This window comes from Asparagus officinalis, chromosome 8 (assembly GCF_001876935.1).
Source record: "Asparagus officinalis chromosome 8, Aspof.V1, whole genome shotgun sequence".
NCBI classification, from domain to species: domain Eukaryota; kingdom Viridiplantae; phylum Streptophyta; class Magnoliopsida; order Asparagales; family Asparagaceae; genus Asparagus; species Asparagus officinalis.
In genome coordinates, this window is record NC_033801.1 from 123101618 (window position 1) to 123118663 (window position 17046).

At 39.5% G+C, this 17046-nt stretch overlaps 1 protein-coding gene across 1 annotated transcript in view; it reads left to right on the forward strand.

The window, feature by feature from the left end:
- LOC109851468 (formin-like protein 5) overlaps positions 268 to 17046 on the forward strand; it is a 17504-nt gene continuing 725 nt past the window's right edge. Inside the window, exons 1-8 of the mRNA XM_020421603.1 lie at positions 268 to 778; positions 1282 to 1413; positions 2968 to 3215; positions 5531 to 5698; positions 5795 to 5951; positions 12148 to 12287; positions 12368 to 12403; positions 16817 to 17046. The exon at positions 16817 to 17046 is cut by the window's right edge and continues 725 nt beyond it. Coding sequence (XP_020277192.1) covers positions 751 to 778; positions 1282 to 1413; positions 2968 to 3215; positions 5531 to 5698; positions 5795 to 5951; positions 12148 to 12287; positions 12368 to 12403; positions 16817 to 17046 — 1139 coding nt within the window. The 5' untranslated portion in view covers positions 268 to 750. The remainder of the gene's footprint in view (positions 779 to 1281; positions 1414 to 2967; positions 3216 to 5530; positions 5699 to 5794; positions 5952 to 12147; positions 12288 to 12367; positions 12404 to 16816) is intronic.

The window sequence follows — 17046 nt, forward strand, 5'->3', positions numbered from 1 at the left end:
CACAGAGAACTCGCCGGCGAACTAAATTTCGGGTACTATTCTAAAATTTCCCGCTTTAGCCTTTTATGGTTTTATTTCTTTTTTTGGTTTCGAATGATTTGAGTTTGATGATGAATCTTTAGTGTTTTTGTTTTTAAAACGAAGTGGCTGTTTGGTACACTTCGCAATTTTGGAAAAAGTTAGTTTTTTTTTTGTTGGTAACTTTAATAGGGTTTTTCGATAACTGCAGTTGTGAACATAAGTCTCTGAAAAGTGATCATCTTTTTGCAACATCATACTGGGATTATGGAGAAACAAGCAGCTCTAACTGCATTTGCCTTTTGCAAGGCGTAACTTCAGTTGTAATTGCAATTACAATTATTTGCGAACCAACCGAACCCTAATTGGTCGGTGGACGGAATCCAGTCCAAGCCTAATGGAGGACCGAGTCGATCAACGCCACTTATTAATTTGCATCAGTTCACTTTTCTCTTGATCAAGTAATATTAAGACACATTATCAAGATTTGGGATCCCTAATCCTAGCTATCAAGAGAAATATGGAGTTAGAGACCATGCTACAAATAGGAAAATCCAGTTTCTGATATCTTGTTTATTGCTTTCTTCCAACACCGGGGATCAAGATTGCCGTATCTGGGTGGATTGAGATATGTTGATACAGAGTTGAAATCTATTGAATACATAAAATGCGAGGCTTGGAAGAAAATAGGGTTTACCGAAATCTTTGTTTCTTGGAAATTCATCCTGGGAGATGATCTTGGCAGCTTCCTATATTGAAGGTTAAAGTGATGATGTGTTCCGTGATTGCAGACACTTGGTGTGTCTTTAGTTATGTGTACACAATCTCTAGGGAAATATGGCTTTATTATAATTAGATGGTGCAATGTCATGCTATGCGTACGTAGCTAAACTTCTGGGTGCTTTTCATATATCAGAATCTAAGTACGGGCTGATTTCTCAAGCTTATTTGATACATGTTTACCTAACGCAACTTATTCATCTTGCACTGTGTATCATCGGGCTATGTTTGTTAGGTATATATTTGAACCCATGCCACATCATGCATGATATCAAGTGGCTAGCTGTAGAGTGTGTTGGTGCATTCAGTATTCAGTATTGTAATTGCAATAAGAAGGTGGCTGTAGGAAATTTTGGTTATGATTTAGGGTTTACTTTCTTTTATTGGCATGCAATATGCTTTTGTAATTATGTCTCTGAAAAAAATCTTTGTTAGCTATCAAACAAGATTCTGATGTTCCTTATTTATAACCTGATTCTGCAGCTACTGGAACAGAAATCTCTTGTTCATATGATGTCTACCTCATAAGGAAAAGGGAAATGACGAGTGATTTTGACAGCCTAACACTAGCTGACAAGCTGAATAAGCTTGACAGTACACAAAAAAGCATTCAATGTATCCTTTATCAGATTGCTCAATTTTGGCTATCTTGATAGACTTTAACTCACATCCTCTTGTTGTTAGCATCGCTTGAACTAATAGTTCTGATTTTTTTTGTTTTCTTTTGCAAGTCTGTTAGAAATTTCTTCACAACTTGAATGATATGAATTGATATATTTATTTTTGAGCAGATCATAATAACTGTTTATTTGTCTCATGAATTTCATGTATGATACATACCAAAACTGTGACCTATGTTTGCTAGATTTTATTTGTTATTGATGTCAAACAGTGCTTGTCTTGTTACAGCCTAACTTACCATCTTAAAAATAAGCATTTAAGTATATTACCATTATTTCAAACCAAATGCTGTTGCTTAAGATAGTAGGCCAACTGACATGTTCAAGGTACAAATGACGACCAGTCTGTTCAGTGATTTTTAGATTGTATTAATTGCAAATAGACCCCCTGTAGTATCACTGTTTTGAACTAACTACTCTAGTTTTTTTGGCAAATAGACCTGCGGAATGAATTCTTTTGAGTCTTTTGCCCTCGGGGATTCTTTTTGGCAAAACAAATCTGTCTTTGAGAGTGCCTCATTGGTCCATCTGCAAAAATAGAACTAGAGGGATAGCAAGTTTAAAACAGATATACTACAGAGTGTCTATCCACAATTAACTCTTTTAAATTTAACCATCAAATTGAAGGTATTATATGCCATCATCAATTAATCAAACTAGCTTGCTGTCACCTTTGTTCCAGGATAGAGAACTAAATGATATGAGGAAAGCAACATCTACATTCTGCTAACTTACATGTACATAATTCTGTTTTCAGAAGCTACATGTTTAGTTAGTTTTGTCTGAGCAACTTCACTCTATTAAGATATATATTGCTTGATGGACAATGTACAGACATGTTTTGCATGCAACCTTTAGGACATTATGGCTATTTCATTGTAAAGTATGTCTGGGAATAAAATCACGGACGCTAGGCAACTTACCCATTTTTGACTTGAATTCTCAACCTTCAGGGAAAATTCTAGATAAAAACTCTGAAAATGCGAGAAAAATACAAGGATTATTTTTCTCAACCAGATTAAAGTCTAATTCCCACAAGAATCAGGAGAAAAAGGAAAAATACTATAGACTGGATCCTATACTGTTATGCAAAAAAGTCTGGGTCATAAATCTGATTATGCAAATCCATAGTACATTGGGTAGTGGCTGTTACAAATGTACTATATTGGTTTATACAGTAATAGTGGAAGAGTTGCATGCAACATCATTCAACTCTCTAAACACTTTAGCATGGAAAGAATCTCCTGTTTTACATTTCATATAGGTAATTTAATTTGGTGTTTATCATGGTGCTGAAGCTGCATAATGCTCCAGTGATTTGATTGCCTTTCTAGCAAAAATATTTTGTGCTGTTCACTACTCTGCTATATCAATATCATGTCTTTCTATTTAACTTTTTTTTTTGTTGGAGTCATATTCTTACGGTTTCTGGATGGTACTATACAGTCAACAAATTGGTTTTTTGTTCTTGTTTCTTAACTTTCCCTAGCATTATCAACTTGGTGTATATCCCACCGGAAGAAAGCGAAACAGGTTGTTGAGACATGGGAAAAACTGTTTAATAGCTCATCAAAGGAACAAAGAGTGTCTTTTCTTTATCTAGCAAATGACATATTACAGAACAGCAGACGTAAAGGGAGCGAGTTTGTCAATGAGTTCTGGAAGGTTCTTCCTGGAGTGCTGAAAAATGTATATGAGAACAGTGAAGATCTTGGAAAGAATGTGGTTATGAGATTAGTAAGTTAATTTCTGTCTCAACCGTTTCCGTTGCCTGTAAGATGAGCGTTGTGTTAATTATGTATGTCTGCACTAAAGGGAAAAAGAACTTGTAAGACTAGAAATCACATTTCTTGTTGTACCATAAGGTAGCCTTTTTGACAAAGCAAAAGCCCTTGTTTTATTCGATGCTTCCTCAAAAACAAAATTTGTTCTCATCTTTGCTTAAAATTGACTTATCACAGAACACAGGTATGTTCTAACTGGAAACTTGTGTAACTTCATAATAGTGCATTTTGATGGCTTCCATATGACATTGCAATTTGTTTGTTAGCTAACTTAGCTTGTAAAAGTTCTAACTAGTGTGACCTGTATCCATACATACCCCTATATGATGTTGCTCATAATTTTGGGATATGGTATGTCATAGTGCATAGCATAACACGCATTGGTACTTCAGTCTGAGGAAGGGGCTTGCTATGCCATATCTACCTACAAGTAGACTTAGGCTTTATCACCCTCCAAATATAGGAATCCCTGATGCTGCATTGTGAACTTATGAGGTTTATTTCCACCATTTTGGTCCCTTTGCTTTATATGAATTTACTTTGTTTAACATATATTTATCTTCTTCAAGTTATCTCAGTCTTTGATTCAAGTTATATGCTTTATATTTCTGTAAATTCTAGTGTTTTCTCATGTCTTAGACACTAAATTACAAACTCTCAGTTAGAAATTACAAATGGTCTCTAGTTTTCCATCTATTATTTCTTTTGTCTTATCCCGAAAAACAACATCATTGCCTTTGCTTAAGTTTTTGGTACACATTCATTCTATTCATGTTGCGTACCCTAGAGTTTTGGGATTAAATGTTACCACCAGGTCTAATGCTTAGTCCCTTTTTTTTGGGCGGGGATGTGTTGCGGTTTCAATGAACAATAAATTTCATTACCAGTTGAGCAGCACAGAGTAAGCCTTGAACTTCAAAGGCACATTACAATGATATATTTGTCTAAGAATACTGACTTTAATACACTTCACAAGACAACGTGGCCGGTCCCTCCCGTCTTCTCCATGGTATCTCTTGTTTCTTTAAAACCATATACTATAAACTGTAGCAGCCAAAACTGCTCTTGTAACCTCTTTATCAAATCCCCTGCCTTTCATATTACATGCAAACCAGTTCATAAGTGTAACCATTCACGGCTCCTCATTCTAAAATTCAACAAAGTCATAATGATATTTCACGCCTCAGGTGAGAATTTGCATGTAAAGAAAAGGTGATGGTGACTCCAGCAGCGTGATTGTATAATAGAAATATATTTGTAAGAGAAATATCAAACTTACCCATCCTATTTTGGGTTAATAATCTGAAACTGATACTAACCATAAAAATACAGGAATGTTTACTTGTTTAGGCAAGTTTAGCCCCCCTCAGATAGTCTGATTCCAGTTCAGTGAAGATAGATAAGGTCAATACTAGAATAAGCAAGGCATAGTTTGAATTTTCCATTAATGCACCAACTTTGCAACTTAAGAAGAGCTGCATCAGTAGAAACCCAATCAGCAATTGCTTAACAACTGTTTTGATAACCATGAATCATCCATTTTAGCTTGCACGCCCCTCAAGTTCTGCGTCTATGTAATTAGATCGGATCCATTTAATCCATAATAAAATCTTTCTTATGGTGAATTGCCCACAAAAGCTTAAGGGTAGATACGCTACTCCAGATGGTAGCTGAAAACACACCTAATCCCCCAGTTTGTGACGTTGGCACACTTTCTCTCGAGACACCTTAGCAGCTTTTGAAGAATCATGAAAACCACCCCAAAGGTATCTCCTACATATAGCATCCCCTTGCTTTATACCTTTCAAAGGCAAAATGAAATTATTGACCCTGTACCTCTGAATTACAAGAGCACAGATTTTGACAGCTGAAACCTCCTTGCATATGACGATTACCTAGCTTGTCAAGATGGATTTATGAGTGAGCTTAGATAGTAACAACTGCAGTCGGATATTGTATTGCTTGCCATGGGCATCCCCAAATACTTGATTGGCAATTTACACTCATTGTATCCCAAAACATCCAAGATTTCCTCTTTAGCAGGTTCACCAACTTCTCCCGAAAACACGACATACTTAGATGGGCTAGGTAGGCATCAAATCTGATGCTTGATTAAATTCATCAAACTTTTGCTGAATTGATCTAATCGACCTAGCATTTCCTGTCCCAAACATTAAGATGTCATCAGTAAAGATAAGATGAGCAATATTCATTTTTGCACACTTTGGATCAATAACGATGAAATGGAGCACCTTGTGTTTTTATCAGGTAGGAATTTGGGAAGAAAGGAAGGTCTTTGGATCACGTGGGCAAGGCCTCAAAAGCGATATTCTTGGTAAAGAGACTGGGCTGACTACCTTGTTGGATAGCAATGGGAAGAGTTCAAAGTCAAATGCCATAAAACTCGTAAAAAGAGATACTCAAACAATAAGGCTGGTGAGTGATTAAGTTCCATATTGATCTCTATCAGTTCATGCTGTTTCTTGTGTCGACTTAGTTAACACTGTCTTTTGGATTGGGGTGCTTGTATAGAAATTAGCAGTTGGAGGGATGCCTGAGAAAATAGTGACAGCATATCAATCTGTTCTTGATGAACATTTTAATGAAGACACTACCTTAAACAAATGTAAGGCTGCTATTAATCTGGTTGAGAGGATAGCAAAAGATATTGATGTTTCTTCCATGCAAGGTATGAACAACTTGAACAATTTTTTTTTCTTGAACATTTTTTTTCCAAAACTTTTTTATACTGGTCCTCTAGCTTGACATCTGTTCAATCTTTTTATATCTTAAAATGAATAACTCCATGAGTTAATTGTTACCTATTGTGCTCCAATGCTTGTGCATTACATGTCTTAATTGTTCATTGTCTTTTTTGTTTAGCGTCATTCTCTTACACTAAATTAAGTCGAATTTAATAATAAAAGTTACACTTGATACGCCAACAAAGTATGCACGAGAAAATAGAGTTAGAAATGGATACCTTATGGGCTAGTCTTCTTGTCTGTAACTTGCTTCAACTGCCACACATTTCATTATATATACTAAAAAGTGGGAAACTTACTGTTTATATTTGCTCCATTTGTTAAAGTACCTGAATGTAGCAAACCTTTCCAATCCTTTGTTAAGTTGTCAGGATAACCTTGAGTTCTCATGAAAGGTTCTAGAGACATTACCTTCCTTCTTTACTTGAAATGTTATTTCTATGATGTTTTTCTCATTTCAGAAGTGAGCTAAATAACACGGGGGTGACCCTTTTCTTTGTTTTTCGTACTTATTTAAAACTAAAACTTTGATGCTTGGTCTTGTGTGTTAGTTTGGGTGTAGACCAAACTCACCTCAATTGCGGCGAGGAGCTCCGGCGAAGCTCCGACGAGCTCGAAGTCGATGCAGGCGAGCTCGAGGTCCATAGCGTGGCAAACGCGACCCTCGGCCACGACGAAGACGCGACCCTCGGAAGACGCGACCCTCGGCGAACACTCGACCATCGCGTCCGCCCCCTTTGACCTCAGCGTTTGGCCTCCCACATCCGCGTCAAGCCTCCCACCTCCGCGTCCGAGCGGATCGCTGGTGACAGGCTGTCGCCAGCCTGTCCAAATCCCGCCTATTTAAACCCCCGATGCCCTAGGGTTTTGTGTGCCGAAGCTTCTCCTCCCCGACATTCTCTCTGGCGGCGGAAGAAATCAACGCAGCAGCGTTCTAAAGCCCTAAAATCACAGCAGTGATTTTCTAATTAATCCCCAGCTTTTTCAACGGTGGTTGAGGGGGTATTTAAGGAGAGAGAGAGAGAGAAAAGAGAACTGGGGTTTTATTGTGGACATTCACTTATTCTCAAGTGATAAATTGAAAGGGTTTATTCCCTTTAATCATTAACACTGTTGCTACAGTGTTCATCTGAGAAATCCCAGTTTAGGGATTTGCTCCTAAATTTGTAATTTCTTGTTTGATTAAATAAGAAATTATCTGTGTGGCTCCCGAGGACGTAGGCAGTTGCCGAACCTCGTTAAAACTTGGTGTACTGTTCTCTATTCTGCGTTTCTGTTGCAAAAGGGGATTTAGGCGTTAAATTCCCAACATTAAAGCCCCTAAATTAATAATCTTTGCATTAAAATTAAATCTGAGAACTGCTTTATATACACTATCAGTCCTCCAAATTAAAGGCATGCATGGTTATGTTCTTCGCATCATGAATCATAAAATAAACGAAATTAGGTAATCATCCCAAACTACAGATCACCTAATCATCCAAGGCATTTTGATAGATGGGCCAACCCTTTTTTTTTAAGGCCAATGATTGGTACTCAAAAGGAATAATTGGTGAAGCCATATATCAGCTATGAAAGTTGCAGGCATAAAAATTATTTAATTAGCATCCATCTCTTCCAATGAGAGGACCCTTGTCATTTACAAGAGACGCATACACAACAACTAACAAACAGATAATTAAGCGGATAACCCCGGATAGCAATTTGGTTAGCCCTAAATTAGTAAAATGATCAACGTAGAACCCTAATGTACAAATCTAATAATATTTACACGCGAAGCGTATATTTCTACTTCTCGCGCGCTGAAGATCGAGATGAGAAGGCAGAGGTGAATGTCACTTCCACCTCAGGAGGAGACGACGCATTGATATGCTCTTTGGAGAGCAAGGAGGAATCTTGGGTGTTAGATTCAGGAGCGTCGTTCCATGCTACCTCTCAGAAAGAATTCTTCGAGAAGTATACCCCCGGAAATCTTGGATACGTATATCTTGGGGATCAACCATGTGCTATTGTGGGCAAAGACGTGGTGAAAATTAAGTTAAACGGGTCAGTATGGGAGCTGAAGGATGTCAGGCATATTCCCGACCTGAGAAAGAATTTAATATCCGTAGGCCAGTTGGCTGGCGAAGGATACACCACCACCTTCCATGGAGATGATTGGAATGACGATTGCCCGAGGCAGGAAGACTGGTACCCTATATATGACAGCAGGTGCACGTTGTTCGATCTCAGTTGCAGCAGGCAATGAGACTTCAAAGCTGTGGCACCAGAGACTCGGTCATATGAGTGAAAAGGGGATGAAAATCATGCACACAAAGGGAAAACTCCCAGGTCTAGAATCAGTTGATTTAGATATATGTGAAGAATACATACTTGGAAAGCAGAAGAGGGTTAACTTTCAGACAAGTGGCAGAATCCCCAGGAAAGAGAAGCTAGAGCTCGTTCACTCAGATGTGTGGGGACCAACAACCACCGCGTCCATTGGTGGAAAACACTACTTCGTGACTTTTATCGATGATCACTCTCGGAAAGTGTGGGTCTACTTTCTGAAGCATAAGTCAGAAGTATTTGAGGCTTTCAGGAGATGGAAAGCTATGGTCGAGAATGAGACCGGTCTGAGAATAAATAAGCTCAGGACCGACAATGGCGGTGAATATGAAGACACCGGATTCAAGAAGTTCTGCTATGAGCACGGGATCAGAATGGAGAGAACCGTGCCCGGCACGCCTCAGCAAAATGGTGTAGCTGAGCGGATGAACCGAACGTTGACAGAGAGAGCCAGAAGCATTCGAGTACAATCAGGCCTACCGAAGCAGTTCTGGGCAGAAGCGGTCAACACAGCAGCTTACTTGATCAACCGAGGTCCATCGGTTCCATTGGAGCACAGAATACCAGAGGAGGTATGGTGCGGAAAGGAGGTAAAACTCTCACATCTTAAAGTTTTCGGTTGTGTAGCTTACGTGCATATTAGTGATCAAGGCAGGAATAAGCTTGATCCCAAGTCAAAGAAATGCACTTTCATCGGCTATGGTGAAGATGAGTTCGGCTACCGCATTTGGGACAACGAAAACAAGAAGGTGATCCGGAGCAGAGATGTGATATTCAACGAGAAGGTGATGTACAAGGACATGCACAAGACTGACGACTCAGAGAGCGAGTCCACATTTATAGATGCAGATGATGTCCCGAGTAACCTCTCGGAAGAACCCAATGCAGAGGGTCCTCAGCAAGAAGAGCCTGTTGGACAAGATGGTGCGCAGGAGCCCGACGCACCAGCTCCGATATTAAGAAGATCTTCTCGTCCTCCTGTACCCAACAGGAGATACATGAACTATCTGTTGTTGACAGATGGTGGGGAGCCTGAAAGCTTTGATGAAGCTTGTCAGTGTGGAGATGCGAGCAAGTGGGAGCTTGCAATGAAAGATGAGATGAAGTCTCTCATATCAAACCAGACGTGGGAACTAGCTGAGTTGCCCACGGGTAAGAAGGCACTCCACAACAAATGGGTGTATCGGGTGAAAGAGGAGCAGGATGGTTCCAGATCGAAGATATAAAGCCCGACTGGTTGTCAAAGGTTTCCAGCAGAAGGAAGGAATTGACTACACCGATATTTTCGCTCCCGTGGTGAAGCTAAATACTATCAGGACCGTGATGAGTATTGTAGCAATTGAAGATCTTCATCTCGAGCAGTTAGACGTGAAGACGGCGTTTCTTCACGGAGATCTAGAAGAGGAGATATACATGCACCAGCCAGAAGGTTTCTCAGAAGAAAAGAAGAAGAACCTGGTGTGCAGACTCAAGAAGAGCTTGTATGGCCTGAAACAAGCCCCAAGGCAGTGGTACAGAAAGTTTGACGGCTTTATGCACAAGGAAGGTTTCCAGAAGTGCAACGCCGACCACTGTTGCTACTTCAAAAGATATCAGTCCAGCTATATCATCCTACTGCTGTATGTTGATGATATGTTGGTTGCAGGAGCAGATATGAAAGATATCAAGAGTTTGAAGCAGCAGCTGTCAAAGGAGTTTGACATGAAGGACTTGGGTCCAGCGAAGAAGATCCTTGGAATGCAAATCACGAGAGATAAGAAGAGAGGTCTCTTGCAGTTATCTCAGACGGAGTACATCAACCGTGTTTTGCAGAGATTCAATATGGGCGACGCCAAGCCTGTGAGCACACCCTTGGCCAGCCATTTTCGTCTATCGAAGGATCAGTCTCCTCAGTCAGAAGAAGAGAAAGAGAGTATGGCTCAGGTTCCTTACGCCTCAGCTATCGGAAGTCTGATGTACGCAATGGTCTGTACGAGACCAGACATTGGCCATGCAGTGGGAGTTGTCAGCCGGTTTATGTCGAATCCAGGAAAAGCTCATTGGGAAGCGGTCAAGTGGATTCTGAGATATCTACGAGGCACCACACAGAAGTGTTTGCACTTTGGTAAGGGAGAGGTAGAAGTGCAAGGGTACGTAGATGCAGACTTCGGCGGCGAAGTTGATCACCGAAGAAGCACCACCGGCTATGTATTCACCGTTGGAACTACAGCTGTTAGTTGGATGTCACAGGTACAGAAGATCGTTACCCTATCCACTACAGAAGCTGAGTACGTTGCAGTCACTGAAGCCAGTAAAGAGATGATATGGCTTCAGGGTTTGGTGACAGAGCTGGGATTCAAACGGGAGAAGAATGTTTTGCACAGTGATAGTCAGAGTGCGATACACTTGGCGAAGAATTCAGCATTTCATTCTAGAACGAAGCATATTGCGCTTCGGTACCACTTCATCAGATCCCTGTTGGAAGATGACGTGTTAAAACTGGAAAAGATTCCAGGAAGTAAGAATCCAGCAGACATGTTAACAAAGACGGTGACCGTTCAGAAACTGGAGTTGTGCGCAACTTCAGTTTGCCTTCATGCATAGATGATGAGGGCGGAGCCACACAGGAGAGGAGCTTGATGGGATAGCCTGCTGATGGCGGTTTGGTCTCCAAGTGGGAGATTGTTAGTTTGGGTGTAGACCAAACTCACCTCAATTGCGGCGAGGAGCTCCAGCGAAGCTCCGACGAGCTCGAAGTCGATGCAGGTGAGCTCGAGGTCCATAGCGTGGCAAACGCGACCCTCGGCCACGACGAAGACGCGACCCTCGGAAGACGCGACCCTCGGCGAACACTCGACCATCGCGTCCGCCCCCTTTGACCTCAGCGTTTGGCCTCCCACATCCGCGTCAAGCCTCCCACCTCCGCGTCCGAGCGGATCGCTGGTGACAGGCTGTCGCCAGCCTGTCCAAATCCCGCCTATTTAAACCCCCGATGCCCTAGGGTTTTGTGTGCCGAAACTTCTCCTCCCCGACATTCTCTCTGGCGGCGGGAGAAATCAACGCAGCAGCGTTCTAAAGCCCTAAAATCACAGCAGTGATTTTCTAATTAATCCCCAGCTTTTTCAACGGTGGTTGAGGGGGTATTTAAGGAGAGAGAGAGAAAAGAGAACTGGGGTTTTATTGTGGACATTCACTTATTCTCAAGTGATAAATTGAAAGGGTTTATTCCCTTTAATCATTAACACTGTTGCTACAGTGTTCATTTGAGAAATCCCAGTTTAGGGATTTGCTCTTCAATTGTAATTTCTTGTTTGATTAATAAGAAATTATCTGTGTGGCTCCCGAGGACGTAGGCAGTTGCCGAACCTCGTTAAAACTTGGTGTACTGTTCTCTATTCTGCGTTTCTGTTGCATTAGGGGTTTAGGCGTTAAATTCCCAACATTGTGTTATAGTGGATATGTTTCAGTTCTTTTTTCGCTTACACTTGAAAAGGATGGTACTGATTATTGTCATAATCATTGTTGTTGCCCCCCCTATTGGCCTTTGGAGATGTTTCCTTCTTACTGGATTCTCAGGAGTGTTCTTAAAATAATTCAAAATTGTAATGGTCGTAGGGGATATTTTCTTGGACATACTTATAAGTTGCACAAGCCAAGAGATGCTGAAGGCAAACCAATCTAGTCTTAACTGAATGCTGATGTTCTTGCTGACACTATGTGCACTTTCCAAACTACATCATAAACTATTACATTTCTTTTTTTTTCTTTTTTTGTGTCGTGAGTTCTCCATAATATTTTACCATCCTTAATCAGGTAATCTGCAAGGATCGCCTTTGATCAATAAGCTCCAAGAGCAGGAGAATATTCTGAAACAGTGCATTGATCAGCTCAGAAGCGCGGAAGCCACCAGAGCATCTCTAATCACTTATCTGAAGGAAGGACTAGAAGAGCAGGTCTCAAATTTGGATTACATAATATTTATTTTTTTTCCTTGCTAAACCATTTTATTTCTTACTTGAGGTTGATGTATTAGGAATCCAAGCTGGAGCATGTCCGTGCTCAGATGCAAGTAAGAACAACATATTCATTATCTTATTATGACTTTCACTTATAATTCTTTTCTTTCTTCATGATTTGAGCAAAGTTAGTATTTGCGGTCATTTTACATTATAGCATTCCAAAACTAAAAATAGCCAGCAAAATTTCTGCTGGTTATACCATATTTATGCTTTATAATTTTTTTCAGATATATTTGTGGGGAAAATCATGGAAAATGTTTTCTAGAAGTTTAAAGAAAAGAAATCTTCTTTGTAACTCATATTGGAATCTTTATGTATCTATTCGTAAAGTACACATGCGTGCCTGCCTGCACGTGCACGCACATACACATGTATGTATGTACTATTTGACCAGTACTCAATTTTCTTCGTGATTTGGTATTTACTGCGGTCAAAGGCTTATCTGGAAACCATAGCATATTCCCTGAGTAATCTGCATATAATTTAATGTTTGGTCTTATTATCACTGACCATTTAAAAAAGAAAAAAGAAAAAAAAGGAATATTAGGATGACATCTTCTTTTGTCACATGAGAAGGCCCCAGTAGATGGTTTTTAACTTATGCACGTTCCCTGTGGACAGTTCAGGTCTCGAAATTTTATTTATGACACCTTCAAATTGTATCTGCATTTCCACACGCTAAACACTTCGTTCTCTTAAAACTAGTTTCTTGCATGTGCATTTCCACATGCTAAACGCTAAAACTAGCTTCTTTCATGTGATGGATTGATGGTTAGACAATTAAAGACCTGTTGGCCTGGTCCTTTTTACATCACGGCTGCATAAGCAAACTCAATGTTGGAGACCCAATTTAGTAAAATTTCTTTGAATGTGGCTCAATTTGAAATTTGTTAAAGGCCTTTATTCAGATGGAAGGACTTCACCTTGATATAATTATTGAAAAAACTGGAAAGATTTTATTCTTGATATAAGCTTACTAGTTGACAGTAGACTCTGATTTTGGTGTTCTTCAGTTATTGTTATAATGAGCACTTAAGGATGTGTATGTGTTTTGCATCTGTTTTTTTTCCCGGTTGGGCATATCTGCTTATCCATCTCGGATACGGATACAGATATACCTCGGTAAGAAAAATTTATAACCATATCCGCTAAAATCGGATACGGTTACAGATATACATGCGGATATATAAGCGGATATGCATGCGGATACAAAACAGATATGACAAAACTAGATAGTTTTGAGAAAAACATAGTTCATGTGATACAAAAGAGTTCGTTAATATGTCCATTATAACTGAAAAGTTAAGATTAGACATTTTGATCATCAAAATTAACCACAAATCCATAATCTAAGAATCGAACTATCATAAGAGTATGACTAATATGTATTCAGATATTTCGGATACGGATATTTCACTACAAAACCATATCCGTAACCATATCCTATCGGTTATACATTTGAGTAACCATATTCGTATCCTAACGGTACGGTTACGGATATTTTCTCGGATACGGATACGGTTTAGCACCCCTATGGGATGGGGGTGTGGTTGCATGCCCATGGTGTTAAGTACTGCTTGCCAGACCTGTTAATAATGCATGTCTCGTATCTGCCCCGCAAGCGCTTCTGAGCAGCAGCAAAACACTGCAACTCTTAATTGAAAAGAGGGATAATTATACGCTTCGGTCATATATCTTTGGATCATCATGTGCAGCCCACCGATGAGACATGCAGTGCAACTTCTCACTTTCACTGCTACTGCACCCATTGACTGTCTCAGGTGAAAGCCATCAATATGCCTCCAAAAAGCTTGCAAGTTTAGGGAAAATGATCAGGACAGTGAATTTTTTCTGCTTGCTTTCAAATTTTGGTGGAATGATCAGCCTTTCTCTGCTACCACATCCAATTACTGCCTCAGAGAAAACCAGTGGTACACCCCCAAAAAAGTTTGCAAGTTTGGACAAAGTGATTAGGCCAGTAAGATATTTGTGTACATTTCTCGATCATTTTTCTTCTTTCTTCTGTTTTCTTTTGCTTCTCTTTGTTGTTTGTCTTGTTTTCACTCTACTTCCCCTCATGTGTTGGTTTCCTGCCATTTTTTTAAAATTTTCATTCTCTCCATAATTGGCCGCTGATATTTTATCCCCCCTTTTGCCTCTTTTTTTTTTTTTTTATTCTTTATCATCTTTTTCTTCTTTTCCTCTTGTGCTGCTGACTGCTGTCTAATACTCTAAAGGGTGTGCTTGATTTGAAATTTGGATAAGGGCCATATTCATATGAAGTAATTTATCTCTATGCATTAGTCAATATAATTTGTAAAGCTTTGATTACTAGGGAATTTCGAAGGCTGCAAGTCACGAAGGCCAAAATTGGGATGAATTTTATAGTTGTTTTGAGCGTTAAAGGTTATAGTTTTATAATCTAACACCAGACTCACACAGCTTATATATATATTAAAAACCTCTTTTAATTTGTGGCCAAACAGATTTGGATGAACTTGGGTTGCTTTGATACTATGCTGAAGGACCCCTCCACTGTAGCAAAACTCCAAAGTTGTTGTGAGGGCTGAGGGTTATTATTTTATAGTTAAGAGCTCAAAGGTCAAAATCCAAAAAGATGGTTATCCAGAAGGCCAGAATCCAAAAATGTCCCATGTCAGTATCTGTGCTGCAAAGATTCATTTTGTTTAACCATGCCTGCTTCAGATGACATAGATTGTAGATGAACTAAATTTTAAACCAATCAACCTGAGGCCTATACAAACTGCCGTATATCATCCACTCTCTCCTAGACAATTCAGAAAACAAAAATGAGTATCAGACATCTCGTATTCTACTCATGATGGACTGTTTGCAGAAAACAAGAGTTAAATAACTCATGTTTTGGTTAGGTTGATTAGAATATTTAAGTTTTAAACACCGTTAACTGAAATGCACGATACAAAGCTAATCGTTGCAAGATCATGATGTAAAGGATTGATACTTGGGATAGTAGTGTAAGTTTCAAATCTTACATTTTCATAGTTAACAAACACAATACAACAACTTGATTTTACAGGATCTTCATATAAATGTTCTAACTTCAAGACTAACGCCTTTGCACAAAAAAGAAAACAAAAGACTACAAAATCTGAAGGCTCTGTTCCCAACTTGCCCCTACACTATTAAATTGTCCCTTCTTACCCTCTAAACTATTTTTAGTTCCTAGAACGTCCCCCTAAACTATTGAATTTTCCCCCTGCTTGCTGCCTCCTAAACTATTTTCAGTCCCATCTTACCCGCAGAACTATCACTTTTCTCTCATAATTGATTTAGAACACCCACAAACAATAAATATGAAATGGTAACTAGGTATTGAGTTTGATAGTTCAAGAGGTAAGTAAGGATGAATTTAATAGTTTAGGGGGTAATGGTAAGGTAGGACCAGAAGTAAGTTCAGGGGTTTAGGAGGCATGTCGGGACTAAAATATTCAGGAGGTAAGAAGGGACAAATTTAATAGTTTAGGGGGAAAGTGGGATTTGAAGCTTTATATGAAAAACCTAATGGAGGGACTAACTTGATGGCTAGAGAGGGAAGATTACTGTCATGCTGCTTACTTCCCTTCCTTGAAGTCTAGCATCTTGTCTGCAAAGCAGTTAAGAAGTTCGAAATGTATGATTCAAGGACTGGTGTTCATAACATTTGACATTGCCCATGTTACTGATCATTTTTCCTGAGATCGAAATTAGGGCATGTAGCTGCATAATAGTTTGAAATGATACTACTATACAACCTGGATGGTTTTGCAGGTGACCTGATATGCAGAAGGGTGGCAACTTTTATAGGTGTGCTCCATGCTGCCTTTTTCAGTGATTAGTGTGTTCTGGCAATTTCATTCAAATTATATGTTTTGTGTTTGTGCTGATAGGTTTTGAACCCCATCACTTCTATCAATGGGATTGCTACCCTTCCATATTGAGCAATAAAATAATACTTCGTTTATGGAGAATGCGTTTTCTTGCTGCTGTACTCGTTCGTTCTGATCAGTTTGTGCATTATACTTAACAAGTCACATTTCGTGAGAATCTAAATGATGCGACGTGATACCCTGTTGTTAATAGGGGAAGACGAGGAAGTCTTGGCAATAGATAGAACACAAATTAACTAACATCAACAATTCCCATTCTAGTCTACTGCTCTCCCTATGTGGATCAAATTGCAGAAAGGACCAATGGTAGTGATTCTCCAAGTTCTTTTGCATTGGCGTATTGACCAGTGAATTCTTCGGCTACTTTCATCTTTAAACTTGATTCTATATCTTTTTACAACTTTGACAAGGACGAATCAAATGTTATGTTTTGTGCAAGTCACGTTTCTATGTACCATCTTCTATCATATTCTTCTGATTGGTATTCCTTCTGTAATTTGTTACCATGTATCTTTTTCAATTTGTCTGCCCTAGTGATACGTATCAAACTTACAGGCTGCTCAAAATGAGACGGTGCGAGCCAGCAACTTGAGGCAGGGAATTGAAATGGAATCTGGCACTAACAAGAAGGTATCCATCTCAACGCCAGTATCAGTTGAAGCAACACCTATAACAGAATCCAATCCAACTCTTCAATCACAAAGCAGTCCCCAGCTTCAACCACCCCAACCTGTCAGTTCCTTTGCTACCTCCTCCACAAGCACAGACGAGCAGAACAAGAAAGC